The sequence below is a fragment of the Psammomys obesus genome, unplaced genomic scaffold (genome assembly GCF_907164565.1).
Source record: "Psammomys obesus unplaced genomic scaffold, mPsaObe1.curated_primary_1811, whole genome shotgun sequence".
NCBI classification, from domain to species: domain Eukaryota; kingdom Metazoa; phylum Chordata; class Mammalia; order Rodentia; family Muridae; genus Psammomys; species Psammomys obesus.
Window position 1 is genome coordinate 721,495 of NW_026590061.1, and position 26,111 is coordinate 747,605.

The 26,111-nt window shown below is 41.6% G+C and overlaps 1 protein-coding gene across 8 annotated transcripts in view; it reads left to right on the forward strand.

Moving 5' to 3' along the window:
- The window catches only part of Caprin2 (caprin family member 2), a 50,467-nt gene that overhangs the window by 18,747 nt on the left and 5,609 nt on the right, over window positions 1-26,111 (forward strand). For 5 of the 8 annotated variants that reach the window (XM_055605605.1, XM_055605604.1, XM_055605609.1 and 2 more), the window contains 9 exons: window positions 894-1,055; window positions 2,993-3,036; window positions 4,126-4,773; window positions 7,856-7,978; window positions 10,414-10,483; window positions 11,424-11,488; window positions 13,883-13,987; window positions 16,205-16,339; window positions 23,236-23,404. In XM_055605605.1, the coding sequence (XP_055461580.1) occupies window positions 894-1,055; window positions 2,993-3,036; window positions 4,126-4,773; window positions 7,856-7,978; window positions 10,414-10,483; window positions 11,424-11,488; window positions 13,883-13,987; window positions 16,205-16,339; window positions 23,236-23,404 (1,521 nt within the window). The remainder of the gene's footprint in view (window positions 1-893; window positions 1,056-2,992; window positions 3,037-4,125; window positions 4,774-7,855; window positions 7,979-10,413; window positions 10,484-11,423; window positions 11,489-13,882; window positions 13,988-16,204; window positions 16,340-23,235; window positions 23,405-26,111) is intronic. The other 3 variants (XM_055605606.1, XM_055605608.1, XM_055605611.1) reach the window with 3 other exon arrangements.

Consider the following 26,111-nt stretch of genomic DNA (forward strand, 5'->3'; position numbering starts at 1 on the left):
TATTTTTATGTTAAAAAAAACTTATCTAGTGCCAGTATGTTAGGAGTGACATACAGTGAAAAATGAGTGAAATATATATATATATTTCATATATATGCATATATATATGGTTTCTTGAGAGAGGGTTTCTCTGTGTGGCCCTGGTTGTCCTGATACTTGCTCTATATATTAGGCTGGCCTTGAAATCACAGAGATCCATCTGCTTCTGCCTCCCAAGTGCTAGGACTGAAGGTGTACGCCACCACTACCTGGCTTTGAGTGAAATGCTAATGAAGGAATTTTGTAATTTAAGAATACATAAGATCTGGTGGCTCAAGCCTGTAACCCCAGTCCTTGGGGGACTAAAGTAGAAGAATAACCAGTTTGAGACTGCCTGGACTATTTAGTGAGACCCAGTCTCCAATAACTAACCAAATAGAACAACAACAAAACCAGAAGTGTCTAGGATAAGGTTTCCTATTGGTTATGATTGAGGAACTAAGTTTTATTTCTGCAAATCCAGAGTAGTGGCTAGTTACAATATGTTGGTGGCAGATGGGAAAAATGTCTCAGCTTAGGGAATATATGCCATCTCAAGCTCTTTGATAAGGTTCTTTGACTTTTAGTCATTCTTCAAATAGTGGAAATAGAGACCCAGAGAAACTTAAGTGATTTTTGTTAAATATCTTGCCTTTATTGTTTTGAATTGATTCAGTGTGACATATAAAGATGAATTACTCTTCTGTTTTCCTGGAACAGACAGTTTGTAGTATGATGTCATTCCCTGCTCCCTCCCCTCATCCACTCTTGTAATGATTAACTATAAGCAGAAAATCATTGAGATTCTTATTCTCCATAATTTTCAATGAACTCTTAGTTTATGTGCTAACTAAGTCTTAATTATGCTTTCTTAGACAAACATGTGAAAGATCTGCTATCTAAATTGCTGAACTCAGGCTACTTTGAAAGTATCCCAGTTCTTAGAAATTCTAAGGAAAAAGAGGAAGAAATGATAATGCAAACAGAAAAGAAAAAACAGTTACTGAAGACTAAGACTGACCTCATCAAAGAGCCAGGTTTGTTGTAATCTTTGAAATTCTTTAGCTTGCCTTTTTTTTTTTTTTTTTTTTGAGACAGAGTATAACTATGTAGCCCAAGTTGGCTGGACTTGCTGTTTATAGTAGGCTGGTTTTGGATGATTGTCCCGCCTCTATCTTCTGAGTGCTGGAACTAATAGGTTTGTACCAGGACTCCTGTTTTTTTTTTTGTTGTTGTTGTTTGTTTGTTTTTGAATTTTTGCTTGGCATACAAAGCAAATGTTACACTGACATTTTCATACATATATATCATTATTTTTTATTCCTAATAACTCTTGTGCTCCCTCTTGATAGTGCCTTTCTGCTGTCATGACATATATTCCATTATAGAAGTTGCATCTCTTACTGCAATGTAAAACCATCATTTTGAAATGATTTAGTTTATATTTTGTTTTGAGAGAAAACATTAGGTTAAAACAAAACATTTGTAAAATCTGAATGAACCTCTTTGTTAAACTGTAATAAGATCATTACATTTATAGTATAGTTTAAATGTAAGTCATAGTAGAAAACAATATTTTGTAGAAGAATGTAAATTTGGGTTTAGTTATTAATTTAGGGGAAAAGAAACAAAATTAGGGTTTGGGGATTTAGCTCAGTGGTAGAGCTGGATATGGTGGTGCACGCCTGTAGCCCCAGCACTCAGGAGGCAGAGGCAGGCGGATCTCTGTGAGTTTGAGGCCAGCCTGTCTACAAGATGACCTCCAGGACAGCCTTTGGGCTGTGAAACAGAGAGACCCTGTCTACAAATGAACAAACAAAAAGGAAGAAAGAAAATGAAATGTGTTGCTTGATTAGCTCTTTGCTTCCTTTTTCTCTTTAAAAATACAAAACTTGTTTTTTTTTTTTTTTTTGCAGGATCTCATGTAGCCCAAGGGACCTTAAATTTACTGTGTAATTTAGGATGACCCTGAACTTTTTATCCTCCTGCCTCTGCTTCCCTAGTACTGGAATTCAAAGCTTGTCTAGTTCATGTTGTATTAGGAACTGTATCCAGGAACCCAGTGCTTTGTGCCTGCTAGGCCCAACAACGACCTAAGCTACACCCCGAGTCCTACCTCCCTTTAGCACCCAGTCCAGTGCTTCCGTGTCTACCTCTCTTAGCTTTCCTGGCCACAGTGTGGTTTGGCAGGGGCTGTTTTAAGCTGAGATTAATGATTTATCCTTGTAAACTTAACTGTAATTGCAGTTTTAATAAGGCTATTTTTGGGTAGATCGCCATAGTTGAGGCCAGCCGGATATACAGAGAGTTCTAGGACGGCCAGGGCTATAGAGAAACCTTGTCTTGGGGTTGGGGATTTAGCTCAGTGGTAGAGTGCTTGCCTAACAAGTGCAAGGCCCTGGATTCGGTCCTCAGCTCTGGAAGAGAGAGAGAGAGAGAGGGAGAGAGAGAGAGATAGGAGAGAAACCTTTTCTCAAAAAACAACAAAACAAACAAAAAGCAGACAAAATATTTTTAACTGGATATCATTGTCCACCCTTGAATCCCAGCACTTAGGAGACTGAGGCAGGACTATTGAGAGTTTGCAGCCAGGGCTGCACCATCAGAGTGAGACCCTGTACTCAAAGAAATGAATTTTGTAGTGGAACTTTACTTCAGTAAATATCCCGTAGAAGAAAGTCTAGCTTCTGTTACAGTTATCCTTAGAACCATTTTCTTTTTCCTTTTCTTTTTGCGCTAGAGATCAAACCCCAGGCCTTTTATATATGCTGTGCAGGTGCTCTGTCACAGAGCTACAAAACCAGGCCCGCCACATTCCTCTGACAAATAAGCAGTAGTTGAAATAGTCCTGCTATGAATTTATTCAATGGTATTAATTATCTCTCTGGTCTTCTGAGTCCTTTGAAATTTACTGCTAGAATGAATTACAGCTATAGCCAGGTTAAAAACTTATCATTTATATTTATCTTCCCAGAATCTCTTATGGAAGTTGTACAGCCAGAGATACAACCACAGGAGGTAAGAAGTAATCATGGCTCTGTGAGGTTGTTTTTAACTTTCATCTGTTACTTATGGTTTAGAGTCTGAGGCTTAGGCAGACTCTGAATCCTGCCTTGCAGGTTATTAGCTTAATGTCTGACGGATTGTTTATTTTATCTACTAGTGAAGAGGACAGCATCTGTGTTATTGGTGGAGCTAAAGGGGCTGGTCTGGCATACAGTCATTTCTTCAGCATTAGCTGTTGTATTTTAAACTCTTATGTTAGGCCTTAAAGATATATAAAATTTTGTTATCAGAATTTACATTGGTAGTAGAAAAGAGGGTTTATTATTTTAAAGTGATATTGAAATTTGTGGAACCTGAAAGAATCAGAACCATATATATATATATGAGCAAAATAGAGAAAAATCTGGGAATTGAGGAGACATACAGCTAGACAGTATAACTTTAATTGAACTGTCCTGGCTGTGACTTTTGAAGGACAGTGATAGACATGTGAAAAGAGCCTCAGGCTGGCAGACAGAATTACCTTGGTAAAGGGACTACATAAAATGATTGTGGTACCATGTCATGTAGTTTTTTCTAGTCTTAAATGGGTCACCGATTTCTACTTTATTATTATTTACAATTCATTCACTTCGTATCCCGGCTGTAGCCCCCTTCCTCCCTTTTCCTTCTCTATCCCCTCCCCTAGTCCACTGACAGGGGAGGTCCTCCTCCCCTACTATCTGACCCTAGCCTATCAGGTCTCATCAGGACTGCCTGGATCCTCTTCCCCTCTTCCCCTGGGGCTGGCAAGATTGCCCCACCAGGAGGAGGTGATCAAAGAGCAGGCATTCAAATTCATGTCAGAGACAGCCCCTGCTCCTCTTACTGGGAACCGACATGGAGACTTGATCTGCCTATGTGCCACATCTGAGTAATTTAACTTAACATTTCTGTTAGTTGAGGAGAAAGAGTAGATACAAAAGTAAGACAGTTTCTTCAAGTAGGTTAAGGACAAGTTTCATGAGAGACTGATGGCCATAGGAATTCTTATAGAGCTGAACATTACATTCAAAGTCTGCATTTTAAGACGGAAGCACATTGTCTATTTCTTTGACTTAGTTTCTTAACAGACACTACATGACAGAAGTAAATTATTCAAGAAAACAAGAAAAGGAGGAATGCTCGTGGGAAGCAGATTATGCTAGAAAACCCAGTCTCCTTAAATGCTGGAATAAGCTTTCAGAAGCAGATGCTCAAGGGAAGAAGCAGGAGTCCTCAGAGTCCTGGGAATCTTCTCTTAAGTCCCATGAGGTGTCGAAGCCTGTGGTTTCCTCAGAACAGGGGAAGCTCAGGTCAGCCCTACAGGAAGAACAGAAGCAGCAGATTTCTGTGACACCTGTCAATCAGTGGAAGCCAGGAACCCCGAAGTCCAAAGTGGGCATCCCTCAGGAAGAGCAGAACATGCAGGATATGCCAAAGCCATGGGTGGTTCAGCCACAGAAAGAACAGGAGGATCCAAAGAAGCTTCCTCCTGGATCCTGGACTGTGCAGAGTGAGCAGAGCAGCAGCAGATCCTGGACTGCTCCTGTGTGTCCAGAACAGACTTCACTGAAGCCTGGAACTCCCTGGGCAAACAGCACTGAGAACCAGAAGCCTGCCTTAGTTCCACAGTCCGAGGTCTGTCTAAAGTCCTGGGGAGCAGCTTCAGCAGGACTCTTACCAAATGACCAGGTCCCGCCCAGGAAGTTGAATGTAGAGCCCAAAGATGTGAGTCAATTTCTTGTCCCTCTCGTTCTGTTTTGATGGTCTCTCTCAGGATTGGGGTTTATATATGGAGCCATCCTTGGATTTGATCTTGCTCGTGTTGCTTGTTCCCAGATTATAAATTACTTACTATTGCTCGTGAGACCAACATGTCATCACTTTGTTTGCTAGATCCAGTGCCCAAGGCTCTCTACCTGGCCTACTAGTTGTCCTTTAATTACCTGCTTTTTCAGCCAGGAGCTTTCCGATCCAGCCTTCGACCATCTAATAGTGAGAGATCAAAGCATTGCACTTTATACATAAACTACCTCTTAATGCTGCTTTATACAAAGAGAATTTTAGTTACTTGCTTTTTTTTTCTTTCTTTCTTTCTTTTTTTTTTTGAATCAGGGTTTCTATATATAATAGCCTGGGCTGTCCTAGAACTTGCTTTGTAGATCAGGCTAGCCTTGAACTTATAGAGATCTGCCAGCCTTGCTTCCAGACTGCTGAGATTAAAGGCATATGCCACCTCACCTGAGTTTTATTTTTGGTTTTGATGCCAAATCTCATTATACAGCTCTGGCTAGTTTGTAATATAGAGACTAGTCTGACCTTAAAACTAAGAGAAATCTACCTCCCTCTGCCTCCTAAGTACTGGGATTGGAGGCATGGACCACCATTCTTGGTTTTCCTCCTTTTCTTTCCATTGTCTTCCTCTTCAAGTCCTAGTTTGTTTGTTTGTTTCTCTCATTTTTTTCCCTTCAAAGGCTAATGTTTTTTATCTTATTTCTGCCCATGTAGAAATTTGGGTATCCAAGTGAGTTTCCTAGTAATGGGAACAGGGACTGTCTCTGACATGAACTCAGTGGCTGGCTTTCTGATCACCTCCCCCTGAGGGGGGAGCAGCCTTACCAGGCCACAGAGGAGGACAATGTAGCCAGTCATGGTGAGACCTGATAGGTTAGGGTCAGATGGAAGGGAAGGAGGACCTCCCCTATCAGTGGACTTGGAGAGGGGCTTGGGAGGAGATGAGGGAGGGAAAGTAGGATTGGGAGGGGCCGAGGAAGGGGGCTACAGTGGGGATACAAAGTAAATAAACTGTAATTAATATAAAAAATAAAATTTAAAAATATACTGGAATGAATTTTAAAAAAATGAAATTTGGCAGCCATACCTTTTTAACCTCCACATCTAATATTAATTGTATGATTGTTGTATTTGAGAAGCATATTAAAATCCCAGTTTAGCTGTTTAAAACAAAACAAAATAGCAAAACTCTAATTTGAGAGTTGAGGCCAGCCTGCTCTACATGTAGCAAGTTCCTGCCACACCAGTTAGTGCTACATAGTGAGAGTCTGTCTTAAAAATAATTCTCTCCATACACACACACAAAAAAAAAAACAACAAAACAACAAAACACCCCAAAACAAATGGAAAACAAAACAAAGCAAAATCCTACAACCCCCCTAATTTGCAACTCCACTAGGTATTTGAACCTTTACCATTGATCTCATGCTGTTTGTTGGATGATATTAAAAGCCAAGGATGTTTAGTTGTAAAGGTCCAAACATTCTGAGTTTGCTTTCATGTCACAGGAACATTATATTGAAGTTTTAGGCTCTTTAACCTAGAGGACACCCACTCCTCTGTGTACAGCTGATCTCAGCTATAAGGAATTTGTCTAATGGCTAGAGATGGCTCAGTGGTTAAGAGCACTCACTGGCTGCTCTTCCAGAGGAGACTGGAGTTTGATTCCCAGCATCTTCATGGCAGCTTACAACATATGTAACTTCAGTTCTGGGTATCTGATGCCTTCTAGCCTTCTGCAGGCACTAAGCATATTCATGATACACGTACAAAACAGACAAAACACCTATATACATTTACAAAGAACTGTAAATAGTTAATTAAGGTAAATTCAAGATGTCTAGCAATTTATCATGAGAGCTCATAAATAGCAGAAGCGTTCAAGATTATACTTTTTAATTAAATATAATAAAATACTATAAAAGTAACTTTCATTTTCCCTATGTAATTGTCTCGGAGGCTTACAGCCTGCTCCTGCTAACCTAGGCCTAGTCCTGGAAGCTTCTAGCCTCTGTACACTCTAATCTAGGCCTAGAATGTTTTCAGCCTCTGAGACTTACTGCTGAGTAAACGCACCCTTTCTAGTTCTTTCTGAATTCTGGCTGGCTGGTTCAACTCGGCTATTCTGACTCAAACATCTCTCCAAGCTGACTCATTCAATCTGGCTTCTCTTTCTACTTCTGACTAAATTGCTCGGCTTGGCCTCATACTAACTTTGGCAATCTGTTCTGGCTCCTCATTTTCTGGCTCATTTTGTCTTCATGTGTATCTAGCTTGTTCTCTCTTCAACCTCTCTCTGTAAAACTGCCTCTGAATTCCATGAACTCAACTCCACTGTACCGCCTCTCAACACACCTGCTCACCTGAACTGGCAGAATAGCACTGACTCTGAGATCTGAGATCTGCAAGTCTCTGTCTCCTGAGTGCTGGCATTAAAGGCATGCACTACCATGCTTGGACTTAAGCTTTTCTTTACCTGAAACTTGTTCTGTACCAGGCTGACCTTGAACTCAGAGATCTGCTTGCCTCTGTCTCCTGGATTTAAGGCTTGTGTGTGTTCTAGCTGGACCCCACAGACCTAGGTCGTTGGATATGGTCTCTTGCCAGAGTAGTCATGTTCTGGATTAAAATTCTACAAAGTACTTCCTCAAGTGTCTTGTGTGTAAATATTTTAATGTCTCTGAAATCATATGCATCTTAAGTAATTTCTGCCTTGATGAGAAACATATCATCGGTATGTGTCATACTCTAGCTTCTTATCTTGGAGAACAGATGGTAATAACTATATAATGAAACACTTCTAAGGAAGTTTCTTTATTCTGGGCTGCTTTATGTTTTAGAAAGATATTCATTAAAGTTGTTTGAAAGGGGAAAATTGAAATTAATTAGCAAATGGATTTATATGAAAACTCTTACTGTGATAAATCAAATGAATGAATATTCCATTTTATTTTTTGAAGATGTGCTAGTAATGTAATTTTCCTGATGAGTCGTACACATGGGGTTTATCTTGTAGGTGCCTAAGCCCATGCCTCAGCCTGTAGACTCTTCCTCTGCCTTTCCAAAGGATCCAGTATTGAGGAAAGAAAAGCTGAAGGACCTCATGTCCCAGATTCAAGGAACTTGTAACTTTATGCAAGTATGAGCTGCTTTATTTTAGTTTTTGTTTTGATTTTAGAGTATTTTTCATTCTTTGACAATTTTGTACAAGTATAGTGTATCTTGATCATATCTAGTTCAAATTCCCCCTTCACATAGTTCCTTGTAGCCCCAATACTTCTCAGTCCTTCCTTCATATTCTCCTTCCTTCCTTCCTTCCTTCCTTCCTTCCTTCCTTCCTTCCTTCCTTCCTTCCTTCCTCCCTCCCTCCCTCCCTCCCTCCCTCCCTCACTCCCTCCCTCCCTTCCTTCTGCATGTGTGTGAGTGTGAGCCCATTTACCGGTTTGCCAGATCATAGGCAGTCTACTAACAGCCCTAGCCCTGAAGAACAATGATGCATGTCCCATCTCCTGTGTTGTGTCTTCTCCTCCCCTCACGACTCCAGCAGCTACCTATCAATTGCTGATAGCTCTTCAGCAGGGTTAGAGCTTCGTGAGTTCCCTGTCTTATCCGTGCTGGAATGAGACTGGTTTAGACTTCTGTAGGTCACCATAGCTTCTGTGAGTTTTAGATGCAAGGGTTGTGTCATGTTCAGAAAAGAACACTTCACGGCAGTCCTCCCTGTACTCTGGGTCTTACACTCTCTGTGCTCTCTGGGGTATTCCTGGAGCTTTGAAGAAGTTGATTTAAATGTCCCATTTAGACCTGAGCATTCAACAACAGTCACTCTAAACACTTTGACCAGTTTTGAGTTTCTGCATTGACTGTGGACCACTGCAATAAAGCTCCTCTGACCAAGGCTGAAAGTAGCACTTGTCCGTGGGTATAAATAATTAGTTAGAAGACAATTTGGTACCAAATCCATTCATCAAAACAGTAGTAAGTTCTCTGTCTAGGGTCTCTGTTTCCTACAACCCTGTCATGGATGTATGACAAGGGTTTACAGTATCAGGAATGAATTCCTTCCTGTGGAATGGCACACAATTCAGTCAGAAAATGTTTAGGTACTCACATAACTTTCATGCCACACATTTTGCTTATGAAAGAAAGCATTTTCCCCACTGAGACAGGGTTTCTCTTGTAGCCTTGGCTGTCCTGGACTTGCTTTGTAGACCAGATTGGCCTCGAACTCAGAGATCCACTTGCCTCTGCCTCCCTAAGTACTAGGGATAAAGGCATGTGCCCCCACCTCCTGGCTCAACCTATGAGTAATTTGTCAAATGAGTCTTAAGTGATATTTGTGGGATTAGTAATGTGTATATGAAACATTGTGGTGGAACTGTTAAGAATCTAGATCCTGTTGTGCAAAATGGTGTTCTGGTTCTGCACTTTCCCAGTTGCTGGGATTAAAGGCATGTACTACCAATCCATCATGAAAGGCTGTGCTTAATTAAATTGTGTCACATAGACTCTTAGTGTTATATTACTGAGGCCTGACTACTCAAGTAAACAAAGTAAATGTAAATAAAGAAGATGTGTCTTGAGCTTTGGATTTAGGTCTGGGTGTAAACACCAGTCCTATTTCTTGCCAGCTGCATAAATCCAGTCAAGTTCTTTAACTTCCAGCCATCTATGCAAAGTGAAAGATAACTTATTATCTTTCATTTTATTTCAAGATAAATGAAAGAACTAAGATGCTTTCTGCAAATTTCTAGCTTAAGTAAGCACAATGTGGGAGGCTTTCTTGAGAGAACTCCAGTATATAGATAGGAGAAGAGAACAGTTGTCTCATCATAAAATGTTTCCCAGAATGAACCAATAAGTAGTTGACAAAAATAAATAGACCTTTCTTTTGGTTAGGTACAATAAAAGTTCAAACTAGACTAAATTTAAACTGAACATTTTGGAGCTGGGTGCAGTGGTGCTCACCTATAATCCCAGTACTCAGGGAGGCAAAGGCAAGTGGACCACTGTGAGTTCAAGGCCAGCCTGGTCTACAAAGCAGGACAGGACAGCCAAGGCTACACAGAGAAACCCTGTCTTGAAAAACAAAACAAAACAAACAAACAATAGGGGGTGGGGAGACTCAGATCAGGCATGCTTATCTAAGTTGGGTCTTAGAATCATGTTCTAGTTTTAATTCTTGACCCAATCATGAGGTTTCTCAGTAACTTGGGTTTAGTTTTGATTTTTTAATTTCTTTTTTTTTTTTAATATTTATATGCATTGGTGTTTTGCCTGCATGCATGTCTATGTGAGGGTGTTAAATCCCTAGGAACTGGAATATTTAGACAGTTGTGAGCTGCCGTGTGCGTGCTAAGAGCAGCCAGTGCTTTTAATCGCTCAGCCATCTCACCAGCCCAGACTCTTTAATTTCTTACATAAGAGTAATTTATTAATATCACAAGGTAGGAATTAGCTAGGTGTCTGCAGCTTTAGCTAGCACCTTTAGTAATAACTATAGTCAATACAGTGACATACTTAATTACTTTAAAGAATCGCCTGTGTTCTCACTATTTAAATTCTCATCTTTAGGAGTCTGTTCTAGACTTTGACAAACCCTCAAGTGCAATTGCATCCTCACAGCTGCCTTCAGCTTCTCCAGGTAACCCACTAGGAGCATAATAATTCTAAAGACTTAAAACAGAGTTGGAGCTAACAGCTATTTGTTTTCTGAATCTTTCACTCCAGGTAGTGAAATAGTTATATTTTAGTTGTATCCATCAGTCAGTAGTTACATAGGGATAAATTATCATTAGAGCATAAGTATCCTTCAGTAGCATGCTTACGTTTGTTAGAGAAAAGTCCTCAGATGAGCAGGTACACATGCGTGATAGCAATTTTCCATGTTCTTCCTGGGATTGTGATTTTGGAACAGAACCTACTTGACCTTTGTACTGTAAATCTAGTGTGGATGCTCTTGGGTCCTAGCTGACCAGAGTACCTCAATCTTTAGAACAGTGAATACCATGGTAACTAATCTAAAACTGGTGTGATGCTTCAAAGCGGAGGCCTCTGCCTCCATGGTAATTTCTCTTAGGCTGAGAATGACGTGCAGACTCTGATAAGATTGAACACCTGCTGAAGACTGGTGCTGTAATGTGGGAGTGACTGATATTAATGACAGAAAACAAACTGACAACTCTCTAACTGTAACAAGCACATTGATATGTATAACCACAGGGGAAATCTGAGCAAACAGATGGCCAGCTAAGACTTATGATGAAGATGAGAGGTGTGTCTGTTAGTGACAACTCACAGTGGCATTGTTTTCTCTGCCACATTATTGTCCCCAGTAATTTTTTAAAAGCTGTAGTTTCCTTTTGGAAGCTTTGGAACTCTGCCTTTACCCACATAACCTTAAAATATCACCATGTACCGTAACACATGGAACATTTCTGAGTAGTGTCCAGTCTGCTATCTTCAGAGTTGTAATAGGAGCCTGTGCCTTCCAGCTGACGCTTGCTTTGTTAAGATTTAACCTTGTCTTGTCAAGTTGACTTTTAACTTTTCTCCTCTCCCCTTAATTGTTTGGTTTATTTTAGTTTCTACAGTATCTGCAGAACAAAACTTGTCCAATCAAAGTGATTTTCTTCAAGAGCCATTACAGGTAAGTTCTGGATTAATTTGCTTTACACTTTTCTTTGCTTCAAGGGGAAGACTTCTTGCTTTGGCAAGAGAAATCAGACTTATTCTGATGTGCCTGATAGAAATTTTTTTTTCTCCTAGGTTTTATCTTAGACCTACTAGAAGAGTATTCTGTGTGTTGTTGTTGTTATTTTGTTACTTAATGTAGCCCACGCTGACCTTGAACTCACTTTGTAGGCCGGTTTAGAACTTGTGATCCTCTTGTCTCAGGAGTGCTGGAATCCTGGCCTGTGCTAGCATGCCCAATAGCATCTGTGCTTTTAATAACCTTCCAGGTGTGTCTGCATACTTACATTTAAAGCTCCTGTCTCCGATACCAGGCTTACTCACCCGTACTTAAAGCTACTTCTGGTGACTCTACTTGAAGTGGTGATTTGAACAGTGACTGCAACTTACAAATGGGTGCTAATGTGAAGATTTTGTTGTGAAGTAAACTGGTGTCTCCCCACTGCGGTGTTGCACACTGAAAGATTCTAGCTCCTGTGGTTGTCTTCTAGGCAGGTGCTTTGCCACTGAGCTACATCTGCAAACCCCATTGTCATTTTGTTTGTATTTTGAGCCAGGGTGGTCCTGAATTTGTGATCTCCTCTTGTCTTATTCTTCTAGCCCTGGGGCAATAGGTACATTACACGTCACTGGCTTTCCTCTTTTCAGCTTAACTACTAAGGACAAAGAAGGATTAATTCAGAAACTTTGGGATTCTCCTTGTACACAAGGATAGCCCACAACAACCAGTCCCATTTATTATGGGTATTTGGCTTATTACTTTAATTCAAAGTACTGAAAAAAAAAAACATACTTTAGAACACTCATAATTTCAATATTTTGGTTAGATCTAAATTGTGTATATTTAATATGTAAAATGTTCTAAAGTATTAAAAAAAATTCCCCTGACCTTTTTTTAGGGAGTGATGGTGAGATGGACAGGGTCTGGCAATGTATGTATTTTCTGAGACAAGGGCTTATGTAACAGTAGCTCAGACTGCCTGGAACTCACTGTGTAATTGAGGAGAACCTTGAGCTCCTAGTCCTCTTGACTCCACCTCCCTAGTGCTGGGATTATAGGTGTGTGCCATCACACTTGGCTCCATAACCTTTTCTTAAACTTGACCCTCTGCCTCTCCTAACTTAGGAACACACTATGAAGATCCCTGTAGCAGTTTATAGAAACATAACAACCACTCATTATTTCTGGTTCACCTGTGATATTACTGGAGCTACTGAGAACCACAAGTATTGGGCTGGAGGGTCAGCACTGAGCTCTCACTACTGCTAGAGTCTTTAGGTGTCTCTTACATTCCCATACCTGTTTGTGCCATAGGTTTCCTCCAAACTGCTTTTGGTATTTTAGTGTTAAGTTGTCATAGCCTTAGTCTCTTTTGTGCTTGTCCTAGTTTTTATTTTATACCTGCTTCTAACTCTCAATTTCCTCTTAGAACTTTATACTGTTTTGATCTGTGTAGAGCTTGTCCCATCCTTTTATCCTTGTCTGCCTCTGTAAGGCACAAAGGCTTTCCCACCAGAAGCCTGATTATATCTGTGCCTAGCTTCTTAGCATGGACTGTGAAGTGTCAGCCACATTGCAGATTTGGTATCAGATTTCTTAGGGTCAAGAATCTTGGTCAGCAAGGCTGAGGGTTTGTGTGTAACTGGGACACAGGCCTGGAAAGGCAGTATGTGAATCTAAGTGTTCTGCTACTGAACTTTATTCTAATTTTCTTTCTTTCTTTCTTTCTTTCTTTCTTTCTTTCTTTCTTTCTTTCTTTCTTTCTTTCTTTCTTTCTTGCTGCTGCTTCTTGTTTTTCTTCTTCATTTTTTTTTTTTTTGAGACAGGGTTTCTCTGTGTAGCCCTGGCTGTGCTGGAACTCACTCTGTAGATGAGGCTGCCCTCAAACTCAGAGATCTGCCTGCCTCTGATTCTGCCTCCACAGCGCTGGGATTAAAGATGTGCACCACCAACCGCCTGGCTTCTTTTTCTTTTATTTGAGACAGGTTTTTCAAGATAGGGTTTTTCTGTGAAGCCCTGGCTATCCTGGTACTTGCTCTGTAGACAGGCCAGGTTGGCCTGGAACTCAGAGTTCCGCTGGCCTCAGCCTCTCAAGTGTTGGGATTAAAGGTGCACACCACCACCACCACCTAACTATCCTGTTTCTTCTTGATGTCACTAAACTTAAGGTAACTGTCCTTGCTAAACAGGTTTATTCTGATTAGGTGTATTAATATATGTAATGCATTTAGAATACTGCCTGGCACCACTGAGTACTAGTAAAAGTAACACATGTGGAAGTCCAAGACCCAGGAAATATGAAGTGAACACAGTATGTGTCGATAATGCTTTTTATCTTCCTGTGTCTAGGCTGCTGCTTCTTCAGTTACTTGTAGCTCAAATGCTTGTTTGGTTACTACTGATCAGGCTTCTTCAGGATCTGAAACAGAGTTCATGACCTCAGAGACCCCTGAGGTAATGAGACCCATGGTCTTAATTTCTTTGCTGTCTCAAAGAATAACAAAATGAGCTTATGAATTGCTAGCATGATTGATGGAATCATAATATTTGTATTTATTAACAGATTACTTTCTGTAAATGTTGTGCTCCTAGAACATACACAGGTCACTGTTGTGGCTTTGTCATATATGTAGATTTAATAGTACGTATCTTGCCTGAAGTAATAAATATATATTTCCAATATTTTTATTTTTAAAATTTTAAAGATTTATTTTATTTTATGCATGTTTATATATGTACCACATGGTGCTTGGTGCCGAAGGGAGTCAGAAGAGGGCATTAGATTATTGTAAACGAAGTTAGGGATGTTTGTGAGTTACCATGTGGCTCCTAGGAATTGAATCCAGGTCTGCTGCAAGAGCAACAAGGTTTTTTAATTGCTGAGCCATCTCCCCTGACTCCCTATTTTATTTTTTGAGATGATCTATAGCTCAGACTGGCCTCAAATTTCTGATTTTTTTTCTTTTTTGTTTTTTAATTTATTTAGTCTTCCATTAATTACAACTTATTTACTTTGTATCCCAACTATAGCCACCTCCCTTGTCCCGACCCAGTCCCACCCTCATCTCCTCCCAAGCCCCTCTCCAAGTCCACTGATAGGGAGGTCCTTCTTCCTTCCATCTGACCCTAGCTTATCAGGTCTCACCATGACTGGCTGCATTGTCCTCTTTGGCCTGGTAAGGCTGCTCCCCCCCTCAGGGGGAGGTGATCAAAGAGCCAGCCACTGAGTTCATGTCAGATATAGTCCCTGTTCCCCTTACTAGGGAACCCACTTGGAATTTTTGTTTTGTTTTTTTTGTTTTTAGCTCCTACGTCTCAAGTGTTAGGATTACAGGAGAGTATGGCCCAGCTTAGTCAATTTATTAATTACTTTTAATATGTAGCATATGGCTGAAGTGAGGGTCCAGTGATTAAGAGCATGTGCTGATTTTGGAGAGGACCCAGGTCCTAAGTCCAGCACTCATATCTGGCAGCTCACAGCTACCTGTGACTCTAACCTCAGGGAAGCTGAAGCATTGGGCTTCCATGGGCACTTGCACTCACATGCATAGACAAATACACAGACTTAAAAATCATCAAAGTAAATCTTTAAAATTAGCAAGATACTAGGTTTTTCATGTATTTTTAATATATATAAATAAATAGAAAGAAAAGCTTTAGGATTAGGGAAAATATTCATACAACTGAAGATTTGGTTTTTATGGCACTGAGTCAGCTGGAATGAGTTATAGTCTTTCTGGCTCATCTTATCAAAAGCATTTTGATAATATGAGTTTTGTGTGTATAGTTCTAAATTTCAGCCTTTGCTTTTTGAACAAATCCTTGAGTTGGATAGACATGGATGGGATGAATTTTGGGGCAATTTAATATCTATTAGGTTAGTTTTGTGTGTGTGTGGTTTTTTTTTTTTTCTCGAGACAGAGTTTCTCTGTGTAATCTTGACTGTCCTGGAACTCACTCTGTAGACCAGGGTGGCCTAAAACTTAAAAGATCCACCTGCCTCTGCCTCCCAGAGTGCTGGGATTATAGGAACGTGCCTTCCTGCCTGGTTAGGTTAGATTTTTGAGGTTTACTATACATGAGAAGTCATTATAGAGTGTAAGAAAACATAGATTATTAATTTTTACAGAGCCCGCTTACTTTACATTAAGGTAGTTGTCTTCTTTATGACAAAGAAGAAGTGACCTATAGTGGTCTGCTTTATAATCTGGTCAGGACTGGGTTTTATGTCACATTAATTACTTAAATTAGATCAAAGTGTTTTGTTTTTTTAGGCAGAGGACTTAGAAATTCACTAATAATTTTTAAATAAAGAATTAATACTAAGGAACTAACTAACCCAAAGTTTTTCTTAAATTCAGTCTTTGCATATATTTGGAGTAGTATTAGATTGTTAGTGTGAGACTGTCAGTCCGGGGCTTGAAGAGCCCTGGTGCAGTAGGAAGCTGAGCGCCCCTTGGGTGACCCTCACTTTGTCAGCACTCTAGCAAAGCAAATGCTAGTGTGCGTCCTCAGCAGCCAGATTCGGAGTTGTAAGCAAACGCTGCTCTCTGCATTCCTGTGTTCCCGTGTCACCCTAAAGAACTTGCTGACTTGTGTCAGCTTGGGGCTTAGAGTAAGCTAACCTCCTGATAGGGCAAGTGTGGCTGATGTTGCATTTCTCCTCCACAGATGGCAGCTCCCCCCTGCAAGCCAGCATCTACACTTGCTTCTCCAAATCCTTCCCTGTCAAAGGGCTTCCACTTACCTCCTGCAAGTGGAAGCTCAGCAGCCCTTAGCACAGCACCCTTTCAAGCCATGCAGACAGTGAGTATGAAAGGGAAATAAATGATGGCTGTTGAAGACCTGTGGTTTCTCTCACACCTATATTTGGTACTGGGTGAAAAGTTTGTCTTCATGTTGCTCTTATGTGGGCTGCTGGTGTTTAAATTTGTCCATTGGAAAAACTGTGACAGAGTATTAAATCTACAACCTCCAGAATTTTCAAGAAGTATTTTTTCTTTCACTGAAAATAGTTGTCTATCCCTCCCCTAACCCCACACCAGGCACTGGTAGCTCACACAGAGAGAGGTGGATCTCTGAGTTTGAGGCCAGCCTGGTCTACAGAGTGAGTTCCAGGACAGCCGGACTACACAGAGAAACCATGTCTCAAACTAAAAAAGAAAGAAAGTAGATTTTTTTCATACACTATATTCTGGTTATGGTTTCTTTTTCTCCATCCTCTTTCCAGTTCCTCCCCCCTTCCGTGCTGTCCAATCTCTACCCTTTCTGTGTCTCTTGAAAACAAACAGGCAGCTAAGGAGTAAAAATAAAGTATAATAAAATAAATTGGAATATGACAAAACACCAAACAAACAAACAAACAAACAAAAAGCCAAAAAAAAGCACAAGAATCGCATACAGTTGCAGAGAGATACATATTTGCACATACAGAAATTCATAAAGACTTGGAAGCGGTAACGTATGTGCAAAGGACCTGCAAGGTAGGAAAAAAAAAATCTCCTGATTTCACATGAGACAGAGAACATGCAGTGGTGCTGTTGAGCTTGTTCTGTGTTAGCCGTTTAGTGCTGGGCATGGGGCCTAACCCTGGAGAGGGATTTTGTTCAAAGAGCATTTTTATCAGATCCTTGTTTTCTCTCTGAAAATTCACAGGCAAAGCTTAGGACCCATGTGAAAATATGGGTGCTTGATGTTTAGTATTCCCTCACTACAAAAGAAAAATGTGGGCCGTAACTATACTGTTTTGGTAACAATTTTGATCATTATTCATCATCACTGATCCTGCATCACTGAGGGTCCCAGCTGCAGTAACCTGAAGTAAGAGGGTGCACACCTGAGTTCTATCACTGTTGAAACATTCATTTAATTTTAGTTTAGTTTATTCTGGTTCATCGAGTCTTAGGTTTGCTCAGATTTGTGTGTGTGTGCTGAATGTACATTCCTCTACAGATTGTCGTATAAAATTTTAAGAAGGTAATTGCAGGGCTGGAGAGGCGCTCAGTGCTTTCGAGTACTTGCTTCTCCTATAGAGGTCACAGATTTAGTTTCTGGTGCCTATGTAGTGGTTTACAGCTGTCTGTAGCTTCACTTCCAGGGCATCCCACACCCTCTTCTGGCCTTTGTGGGCAGCAGCTACACACATGGCACACATACATGAAGGCCAATGTTCATATACACACAGTAAAAAAGAAAAGAGAAATGTGACGCTAGACTTGTATTTTTCAGGGGGAGAAAACCACTGAATGAGGCAATAAATGCTTTCCTGTTGGTGTTTCATGCTTCATACCAGGACCTTGGGACACTGTAGTGGACAAGCAGTACAGAGCAGCAGGCCCCATGCAGGGCTGCTGAACTCAGCAGTAGGAATTCACGACCCTCCTACTATAGCTGGACTGTTTGAGGGTCTTTCCCTTCTTGCTTTCCTTCTTTCCTGGCAGTCTTACAATATTGCCACTCAAATTTTTCTCTTTCCTAATCAAAAGCAGACAGTGGGTCATCACATGAGGCAATAGAATCCTTCACCTGGTGTTACCTATTGAAGTCCCTCTAACCTGCCAGACTAACCCACAGGGTGTATCTTGTGTGGTGATAGCTTTCCCTGTTTGAAGCTTGCTCAGTTCAAGCAGGTTCTCATTCATTCATTTTGTTAAGCAGGAGGTTAGAAAGCCAGGCACTATTTATTTTTATTTTTAATTATGTGTGTCTATGTGTGGGTATGTACATATGAGCACAGATGCCTTCAGAGGCCAGAGGCATTAGATAGCCCTGAAGCTGAAGTCCTGCATGAGCAGTACCATCTCTTAAAAGCTGAGCCTTCTTTCAGCTCCTTTAAAAGCACATACCAGGGTGTTTTGTTGTTGTTCTGATTTGTTTTGTTTTGATTGTTTTTGTTTTGGAAACAAGTTCTCAATATATAACTCTGGCTGTCCTGGAATTTATAATATAGACCAGGCTGACCTTGAACTCACAGAGATTCAGCTAGACACATTTTCTGTTTGTTTTCAGACAGGTTTTTTGTTTTGTTTTGTTTTGTTTTGTTTTGTTTTGGAAATAAGGTCTCCCTATGTAGCCCTGGCTGCCTGAAACTGTAGACAGACTGGCTTTGAACTCAAAGAGATCTACCCTCATCAGCCTCCTAAGTGCTGGAATTTAAGGTATGCTCAACCATGCTGGGCTCAGGCACTATTTTTATTCACCAGGGTTATAGAAATGAAAAATATAAAACAGCTCAGTGGTGGTGACCAGGCATTCAATCCCAGCATTTGAGAGGCAGAGGCAGGTGGATTGCCATGAGTTCAAGGTCAGCATGGTCTATAGAACAAGTTCTAGGACAGCCAGGGCTACACAGAGAAACCCTGTCTTGGGGAAAAAGAAAAGAAAGAAAAGAGAAGCATAAATCACTAAAGTCTTTCTGGCCAAGCTGGCCTTTTACTATGGAAGGGAGAATAAGTTACTCATATCAGATGTGTGTGCCATATGGAAAACCACCAGGATAGGAAATCATGACTTATGGCTACCGTCTAAAAGACTCCTGCAAGGTGAAAATGTAATAAGTAGTATGCCCCTGCTTTCTTTTCTTTTTTTCTTGCTGGAGATCAAACCTAGGTTCATGCATATGTACTAGGCAAGAGTTCTGCCTTTGGGGTTTTTAAAATCTTTAAAAAAATTTTTTTTTGAAAAATTTATACATGTATACAATGTGTTTTGATCCTGTCTATTCACAACTACTTTATATTTGTTTACCACTACCCTATAATGTTTTCTAAGCCCCCATCTTTACCTTCCTCCTAATTCACGTCCTTTTTTGTTGTTGTCAGTAATAACCCTGAGCCAAGTTAATGTTATGTTACATGTCTGTGCCTGGGTATGGGCCCATTCGCTGGACTGCAGTGAAGTAGTGGTCACATCCCCAAAGGGAAGTGCTGTGCCCTCAGCAGCCATCAACTGTCAGTGGCTCCTCTGTGAGGGTGGAGTCTAGAGACTCCCTCCTCTGTCCACGCTGGGTTTTGACTGGTTGCTCCTGTGTAAGTCTTATGCAGGTGACCACACCACTGTGAGTGAATGTGTGCAACAGCAGCCCTGACCCACAGCTGCCATTTCACACCTCCACTTCTCATCCGCCAGCTCTTAAATCTGTCTGCCCTGTCTTTCACTTGTTCTCTATGCCATGGATGAGGGAGGTTGGTAAAAACAATTTACCTGTAGCTGAATGCGCAATTACACTCAGCTAGTGTCTGCACTAACCATTACTCACTGAAGGAGAAGCTTCTCTGATCAAAGTTCAAAGCAACATGAATCTAAACAGAAATACTTAGAAAGCTGCTTGACAGAATAGATGTGTCATAAAACAATAATAGCTTTTGATCAGGTTTACAGTATCAGGCATGAAGTCCCTCCTGTGGTACAGGCTTCAGATCCAGTCAGAAAGCAGCAGGTTACCCTAATAGTCTTTATGCCACTATAGCACCAGTTGGCTCGTTTTGCCAGGTTGGTATTATAACATGCTGTGTCCATCACCATGTGGCTCCAGTAACCTCTTCTGGCATCATGTAAGTCAGCCACAAGGGAGAGAGTTTCCTATTAATGTAACTTATTTGCCTGATTCAGTTGTTGGCTCCCAGATGCTTACTGCCTCTGTCTGCTCACCCAAGCCTAATCCTGGAAGCTTCAAGCCTCCATACAATCTAATCTAGGCCAAGAATACCTTCAGCCTCTTGAGACTTAATGCTGAGTAAACTCATCCTTTCTAGTTCTTTCTGACCTCTGGCTGGCTGGCTCAACTCAGCTGTTCTGGCTCAAACTCCTCTACAAGCTGACTGGTTCAAAACTGACTTCTCTCTTGGCTTTGGACTGAAGTACTCTGCTTGGCCTGATACTAACTCTAGCAATCTCTTCTAATCATCTGGCTCCTTTTCATTCCCTGGCTCATTCTGTCTTTACCTGTGTCTAGCTTGTTCTCTGTGCAATCTCTCTCTAAAACTCTCCTGGCAAAAACTGCCTCTTAACTGCCATAAACTCAGCTCCATTGAACTGCCTCTTAATTCATTGACTAAACTGAACTGCCTGAACAGCACTGTCTAGAACTCAGAGATCTGCAGGCCTTGTCTCCTAAATGCTGAGATTAAAGGCATGTACCAAGTGCAGGGTGGTAATGCATGCCTTTAATCCCAGTGCTCAGGGAGGCAAAGATCTATGTGAGTCTACAAAGCAAGTCTAGGACATCCAAGGCTACATAGAGAAACTCTGTCTCAGAAAACAAAAACAAAAACAAAACAAAACAAAACAAAAGTCATGCTCCACTACGCCTGGATCTAAGCTTTTCTTTACTTGAAACTTGCTCTGCACCAGGGTGGCCTTGAACTCAGGGGTCTGCTTGCCTGTGTCTTCTGGATTACAGGTGTGTCTGTATTCCAACCGAATTACAGGGACCTACAAGGTCTTTGGATGTGATCTCTTGCCAGAGCAGCCTGGTTCTGGATTAAAATTCCTCTCCCATTTCCTAGTCAGGTTGAATTCTCTTATGTTCGGCATTTAAAGTTAATGGAATCTTGAGCGGGAGGATCCTACCGTCTAGTTATGGTAGGCAACCAAGAACAATGGCAATACCCTGTGTTGTTTTGGAGCACTCTTGACCAGAAACTCAGAGGAAGGTATCCCTTGGTTTTGCGCTGTGATACTTACTTAATGTTAATGAGACAGGGACTCACTTGGTAGTCCTAGGTCAAAGGCATGCAATATCTTGTCTAGCCTGGTTAGTTTTGTTGTTACCTTGACAGAGCTCATAGTCCCCTGAGAGGAGGGAACCTCCGGTGAGGGTGAGGCATCGTTGAGCTCAGCAAGGCCTGCAGGCTCCTGTGGACAGGGCATTGTCTTGGTTGCTAATTGTTGTAAGGAGGGCCCACTGGGGCTGGATACTCCTCCACCCCCACTTCCCACTGAGCTGTGTGTGTGTCATTCTCAGGCAGGTGGCCTTAAGATGCATAAGCTAGCTAAGCAAGAGCCTAGGAGGGAACCAGAGTGGGGTTATTACAGTTATTTTTATATACTGTGTCTGTTTCTCTTAGTTTTTTTCTTAACCTGGCTTTCATATAAATAATTGAGACTCTTTTTGTTTGTTTATAATAAGCTTCACAGCACAAGAACTGAGCAGTTAGAATATTCTTAACCCTCTACCTAATCTGGTTTCCTCCTAGCGTACATCAGCATATTTGCAGTTTGTAGCTTACCTGCTCCAGCTTCTCTCTCTTCATCTTTCCTGGACATCTCCTGTGGCTGAATTCCCTTGCTGCATTGCACTTCTCCTCTAACTCCTCCTCCCAGGGCTGGCAAGAAGTCCAGCCCTATTTCCTCCCTTGGTCAGTGATTGGCTGTAAACTGCTTTATTGACTTATGAGGGGGCAATTGGGGAGCAGAGTTTATATAACATCAAGACAGAACCAGGCTTGCAACCAAATTGGGGAGGGGGTTACAGAAATTAGTGTTTGAATTCCACAATAACCTTTCGCCTACATGTGAGCCATCAGCAGCATTCCTCTGGTTTCTGCTGTTAGTGTGGTTGAGTGTGGTGGTGAGAGGGGATGCTGTATGGATTAGCAAGCAGGCCTGCTTTCAGACTCCTGCTTCGGTTACTGCCTGACTTTCCTCAGTGGTGAACTGGGCAGTATAAGCCATATAAATCCTTTATAGATAAAACACTGGTTTTGTTTTGTTGTGCTTTTAATCAGCAACAGAAAGTAAAATAGAGCATTCATTACATCATAATTCCCAATATGTCCCCTTCCCAGAACCATTATTCTATTTCTGCCTATGTGAAGTTACTTATTCTAGTAAAGTGAAAATGTAGTTTTTGAATAGACAATATTATGTATTGCTAGTATGTGCAGAGCAGGTGCATATGCTACAGTGAGCACATGGAGGTTGGAGGACAATTGTGTGGAGTTGGTTCTCTCCTTCCACCTTTATGTGGATTAACTCAGGTCACTAAGCTTGCTCAGCAAGCATCTTTACCCAGTGAGCCATCTCCTCTGTCTCCAGTTGTTTGTCTTGTTGTTTGTTTGTTTCTTTGTTTTTTTTGACACAGGTTTTCTCTTGTAGTCCTGGCTGGACTGGATTTGCTTTATAGACCAGGCTGGCCTCGTACTCACAGATCCAGTAGTTTTGTAACTTGTTTAATTTCACTTAACATAATGTTTTTGACATGTAGTATGTATCATATTTTCATTCTTTTTATGGCTGTTTCTCATTTCATTTAGGTTTTCTGATATTTTACTCTTAGGAATAATGTTGCTAAAGTCATATCTGCTTAAGTCTTATCTTTCACTTCTTTTGGGAGAATACCTAGATGTAAAAATTTGGTGGGTTTATATTTCCCTTTACAAGGAGCCGTCATCTGTTTTCCACAGTGTTGCACCATTCTGCCTTTCCAGCAGTAACGAGGTTCTAGTTGCCCTCTCCTTGCTTAGTCTTGTTTTTCCATCTTTTGGCAGTGGTGGTCCCAGTGGGTAGGAAGTGATATCTCTTAGTGATTTTACGTTTTCTGGTGACCAGTGGTGTTGAGACTTTCTTGTGCTTACTAGCTATTGTCTTTGGAGAAGTGTCTGTCCAAACCCTTTGCCCACCTCATGACTTAGAATCTGGTAGAGCTGTGCAGTGTCACTTCTCAACCGTACCCAGTGGCTTTGTGTGCTCTCTCCTTTAAGGTGTTTAATGTTGATGCACCGCTGCCTCCACAGAAAGAACAGGACGTGAAAGCGTCCCCCTTTTCACCTGGCTGCAGTCAACATTCTACTTCATCGAGGACACACATGGCATCCCAGTGTCCGCTACCACCTGCACACACAGAACAGACAGCCCAGCCTCCAGAGACGGGTAAAACATGTACTCTGTATAAGCACCACATACCAGCTCATGCTCTTCTGAAGACGTGGCAGCCTGGTCAATAAAGTCTGCAGGCCCTGCAGCTGTAAATGTCTCTCTGATGTTCTTCTGGTGGTGAGAAGTTCTTGCTGTCGTTTCCGCTATTGAGTCAGCTTTACCCACTAATTTAACTTTTGAGTTTGTTTGTTTGTTTTCAAGACAGGGTTTCTCAGTGTAGTCCTGGCTGTCCTGGAACTTGCTCTGTGGACCAGGCTGGGCTTGAACGCGTAGATATCTACTTGCTTCTGTCTCCTGAGTGTTTCGGTTAAAGACGTGTGCACCTAGCCCTTGAACTTTTTTTTTTTAATTTTACTTTGTTTTTTTACTTTACATCCCAAGGGTAACCCCCCTCTGTCCTCTTGTTCCAGCTTCCCCCTGTCCCTTTCCCCACTCTCCCCCACCCCCGGAAAAGGGGAGCCCCTCCCCTGTGTCAACACTTCCCAGCACAGCAAGTCACATCAGGACTGAGCATATCCTCATCCCCGGAGGCCAGGCAAGGTAGCCCTGCCAGGGGGAATTGATCCAATAGCAGGCAATAGAGTTCCTGTTAGAAACAGCCTCTCTCCCCTCCACTTAGCAGGTGACCCACATGAAGACTGAGCTGCTCATCGTCCACTTGTGTGCAGGGGACCTAGGTCCAGACCACACATGCTCCTTAGTTGATGTCTCAGTCTCTGAAAGCTCCCATGGGACTGGATTAGTTATCTCTGTTGGTTTTCTTGTGAGGTTCCTGTCCCCTCCAGGTCCTTCTGTCTTTCCCCCAACACTTCCACAAGACCCCCCAGAGCTCTGCCCCATGCTTGGCTGTAAGTCCCAGCGTCCTTCTGGATCTGCTGCTGGGTGGAGTCTCCCCGAGGACAGTCACGTTAGGCTCCTCTCCTGTTTGCAAGCACAGCAGAGCATCATTAATAGTGTCAGGGGCTGGCTCTCTACTGTGGGGTGGGTCTCAGGTTGGACCAACAATTGGTTGGACAGCCCTTGATTTTTTTTTAAGAAAACTTTTTAAAAAAGATTTATTGTTTAAGTTTATAAATGTTTTGTTTGCATGTATGGCTGTGCACCACATGTGTGCTTGATAACCGCAGAAGTCAGAAAAAGTCATCAGATCCCCTGGAACTGGAGTTCCAGGTGATTGTGAGCCATCACGTGGGTGCTGGGAATGGGACCTGGGTCCTCTGCAAGAGAAAAGAGTGCTCTTAACTCTCCAGTATCTTGGACTGTTGTTCTAAAGATCTATTTTTATTTATGTGTGTATGTATTCCACATGTGTATGGAGGCCAGAAGAGGGCTTCGGAACTCACTGAACTGGAATTCCTGGTAGTTTGTGAGCGGCCTGATGTGGGTGCTGGGGGTCCTCTGAAAGAGCAGTGAGTGCTCTTAACTGCTGAGCCATCTCTCTAGTCCCCTGATTTGAACTTTGAAGAGGTAGAACTGCAGTGGCTGCTGTGGCTTTTTTGGCTCTTGTTTTTAAGTAGATTGCTTTGGTTATGTAGACAGTGGCTGAGTCAGATGGGGCCACTCTAGATGCTCTGGTGAAGATTTTGAAGCTATTGTGTTATATTGTGTTACCCTGTAAATACAGATGATGAGTCTTGTAGGAAATAAAAAGTGTGTGAGGAGATAAATACAATAATGCTATTATTACACTATTAGTGCAAACAGTGGACAGTTTCAATCTTTTAGAACTGTTTTGAATGATGAGAGCGTAGGTAACCTCCCTTCTTTTTAAAGTGGTGTGTGTGTGTGTGTGTGTGTGTGTGTTACCTCCCTTCTTAACCTTCTCAATACAGAAGCACTGGTAGGTTTGCGGTGTTGGTACTACGGCCCTTAGTGTGCTGAGCAGTGAGCTGAGCCTCAGAGTGCTTTCCTCAGTGGCGAGGAGGACTGAGTGGAGAGCCGAGACCTTGCTGGGGAGGCACTCGTTCTGCTGCTACCATATTGTTGAAACACAAGGCACTTTACGTAGCCGAGACTTTGGCCATAGGTCTTCTCAGTTTTGAATTATAGTGAGGATAGAATTCATGGCTGGGGATGCAGCTCAGCTTGAAAGCGTTTGTCTGGATGTACGGAGTTCTAGGCTCCCTCCTCAGCACTGGGATAAACTGAGCATGAGGGAGGATACCTAGTGCTAGCACCTGGGAGTTGGAAACAACAAGAGTAGAAGGAGTTCATGGTCACCCTTTACTACCTAACAAGCTCAAGACCAGCCTGGGCTGCACGAGACCCTGCTTTCCCCAAGGAAAAGATCAGGGTTAATTTTCTTTTATTCCTTATCTGAATATTTACTTTAATAATTTTATTTGTGGCAAAGTGTACACAACATAAAAACAATCATTTTAACTTTTTTTTTTCTTTTTTGAGATGTCTCACTGTGTAGCCCTGTGGATTGGGAACTTGTAGTGTTGACTAGTATGGTCTCAAACCCAGAGAGTTACCTGCTTCTATCTCTAAGTACTAATATTAAAGGCGTACATCGCTATACTGGGCATTTTTTAAAACATTTACTCCTAAGAGTTCCATGATATTACATCTGAGTTGCTGTGTGTTCTTCATCCCATCCATCACTGCTATAACTGTATCTGTTTATCACTAACTCCTTTTCATTCCCACGGGTCCCTGGAATCAACCATTCTACTTATGACTTTGAATTTGACTACCC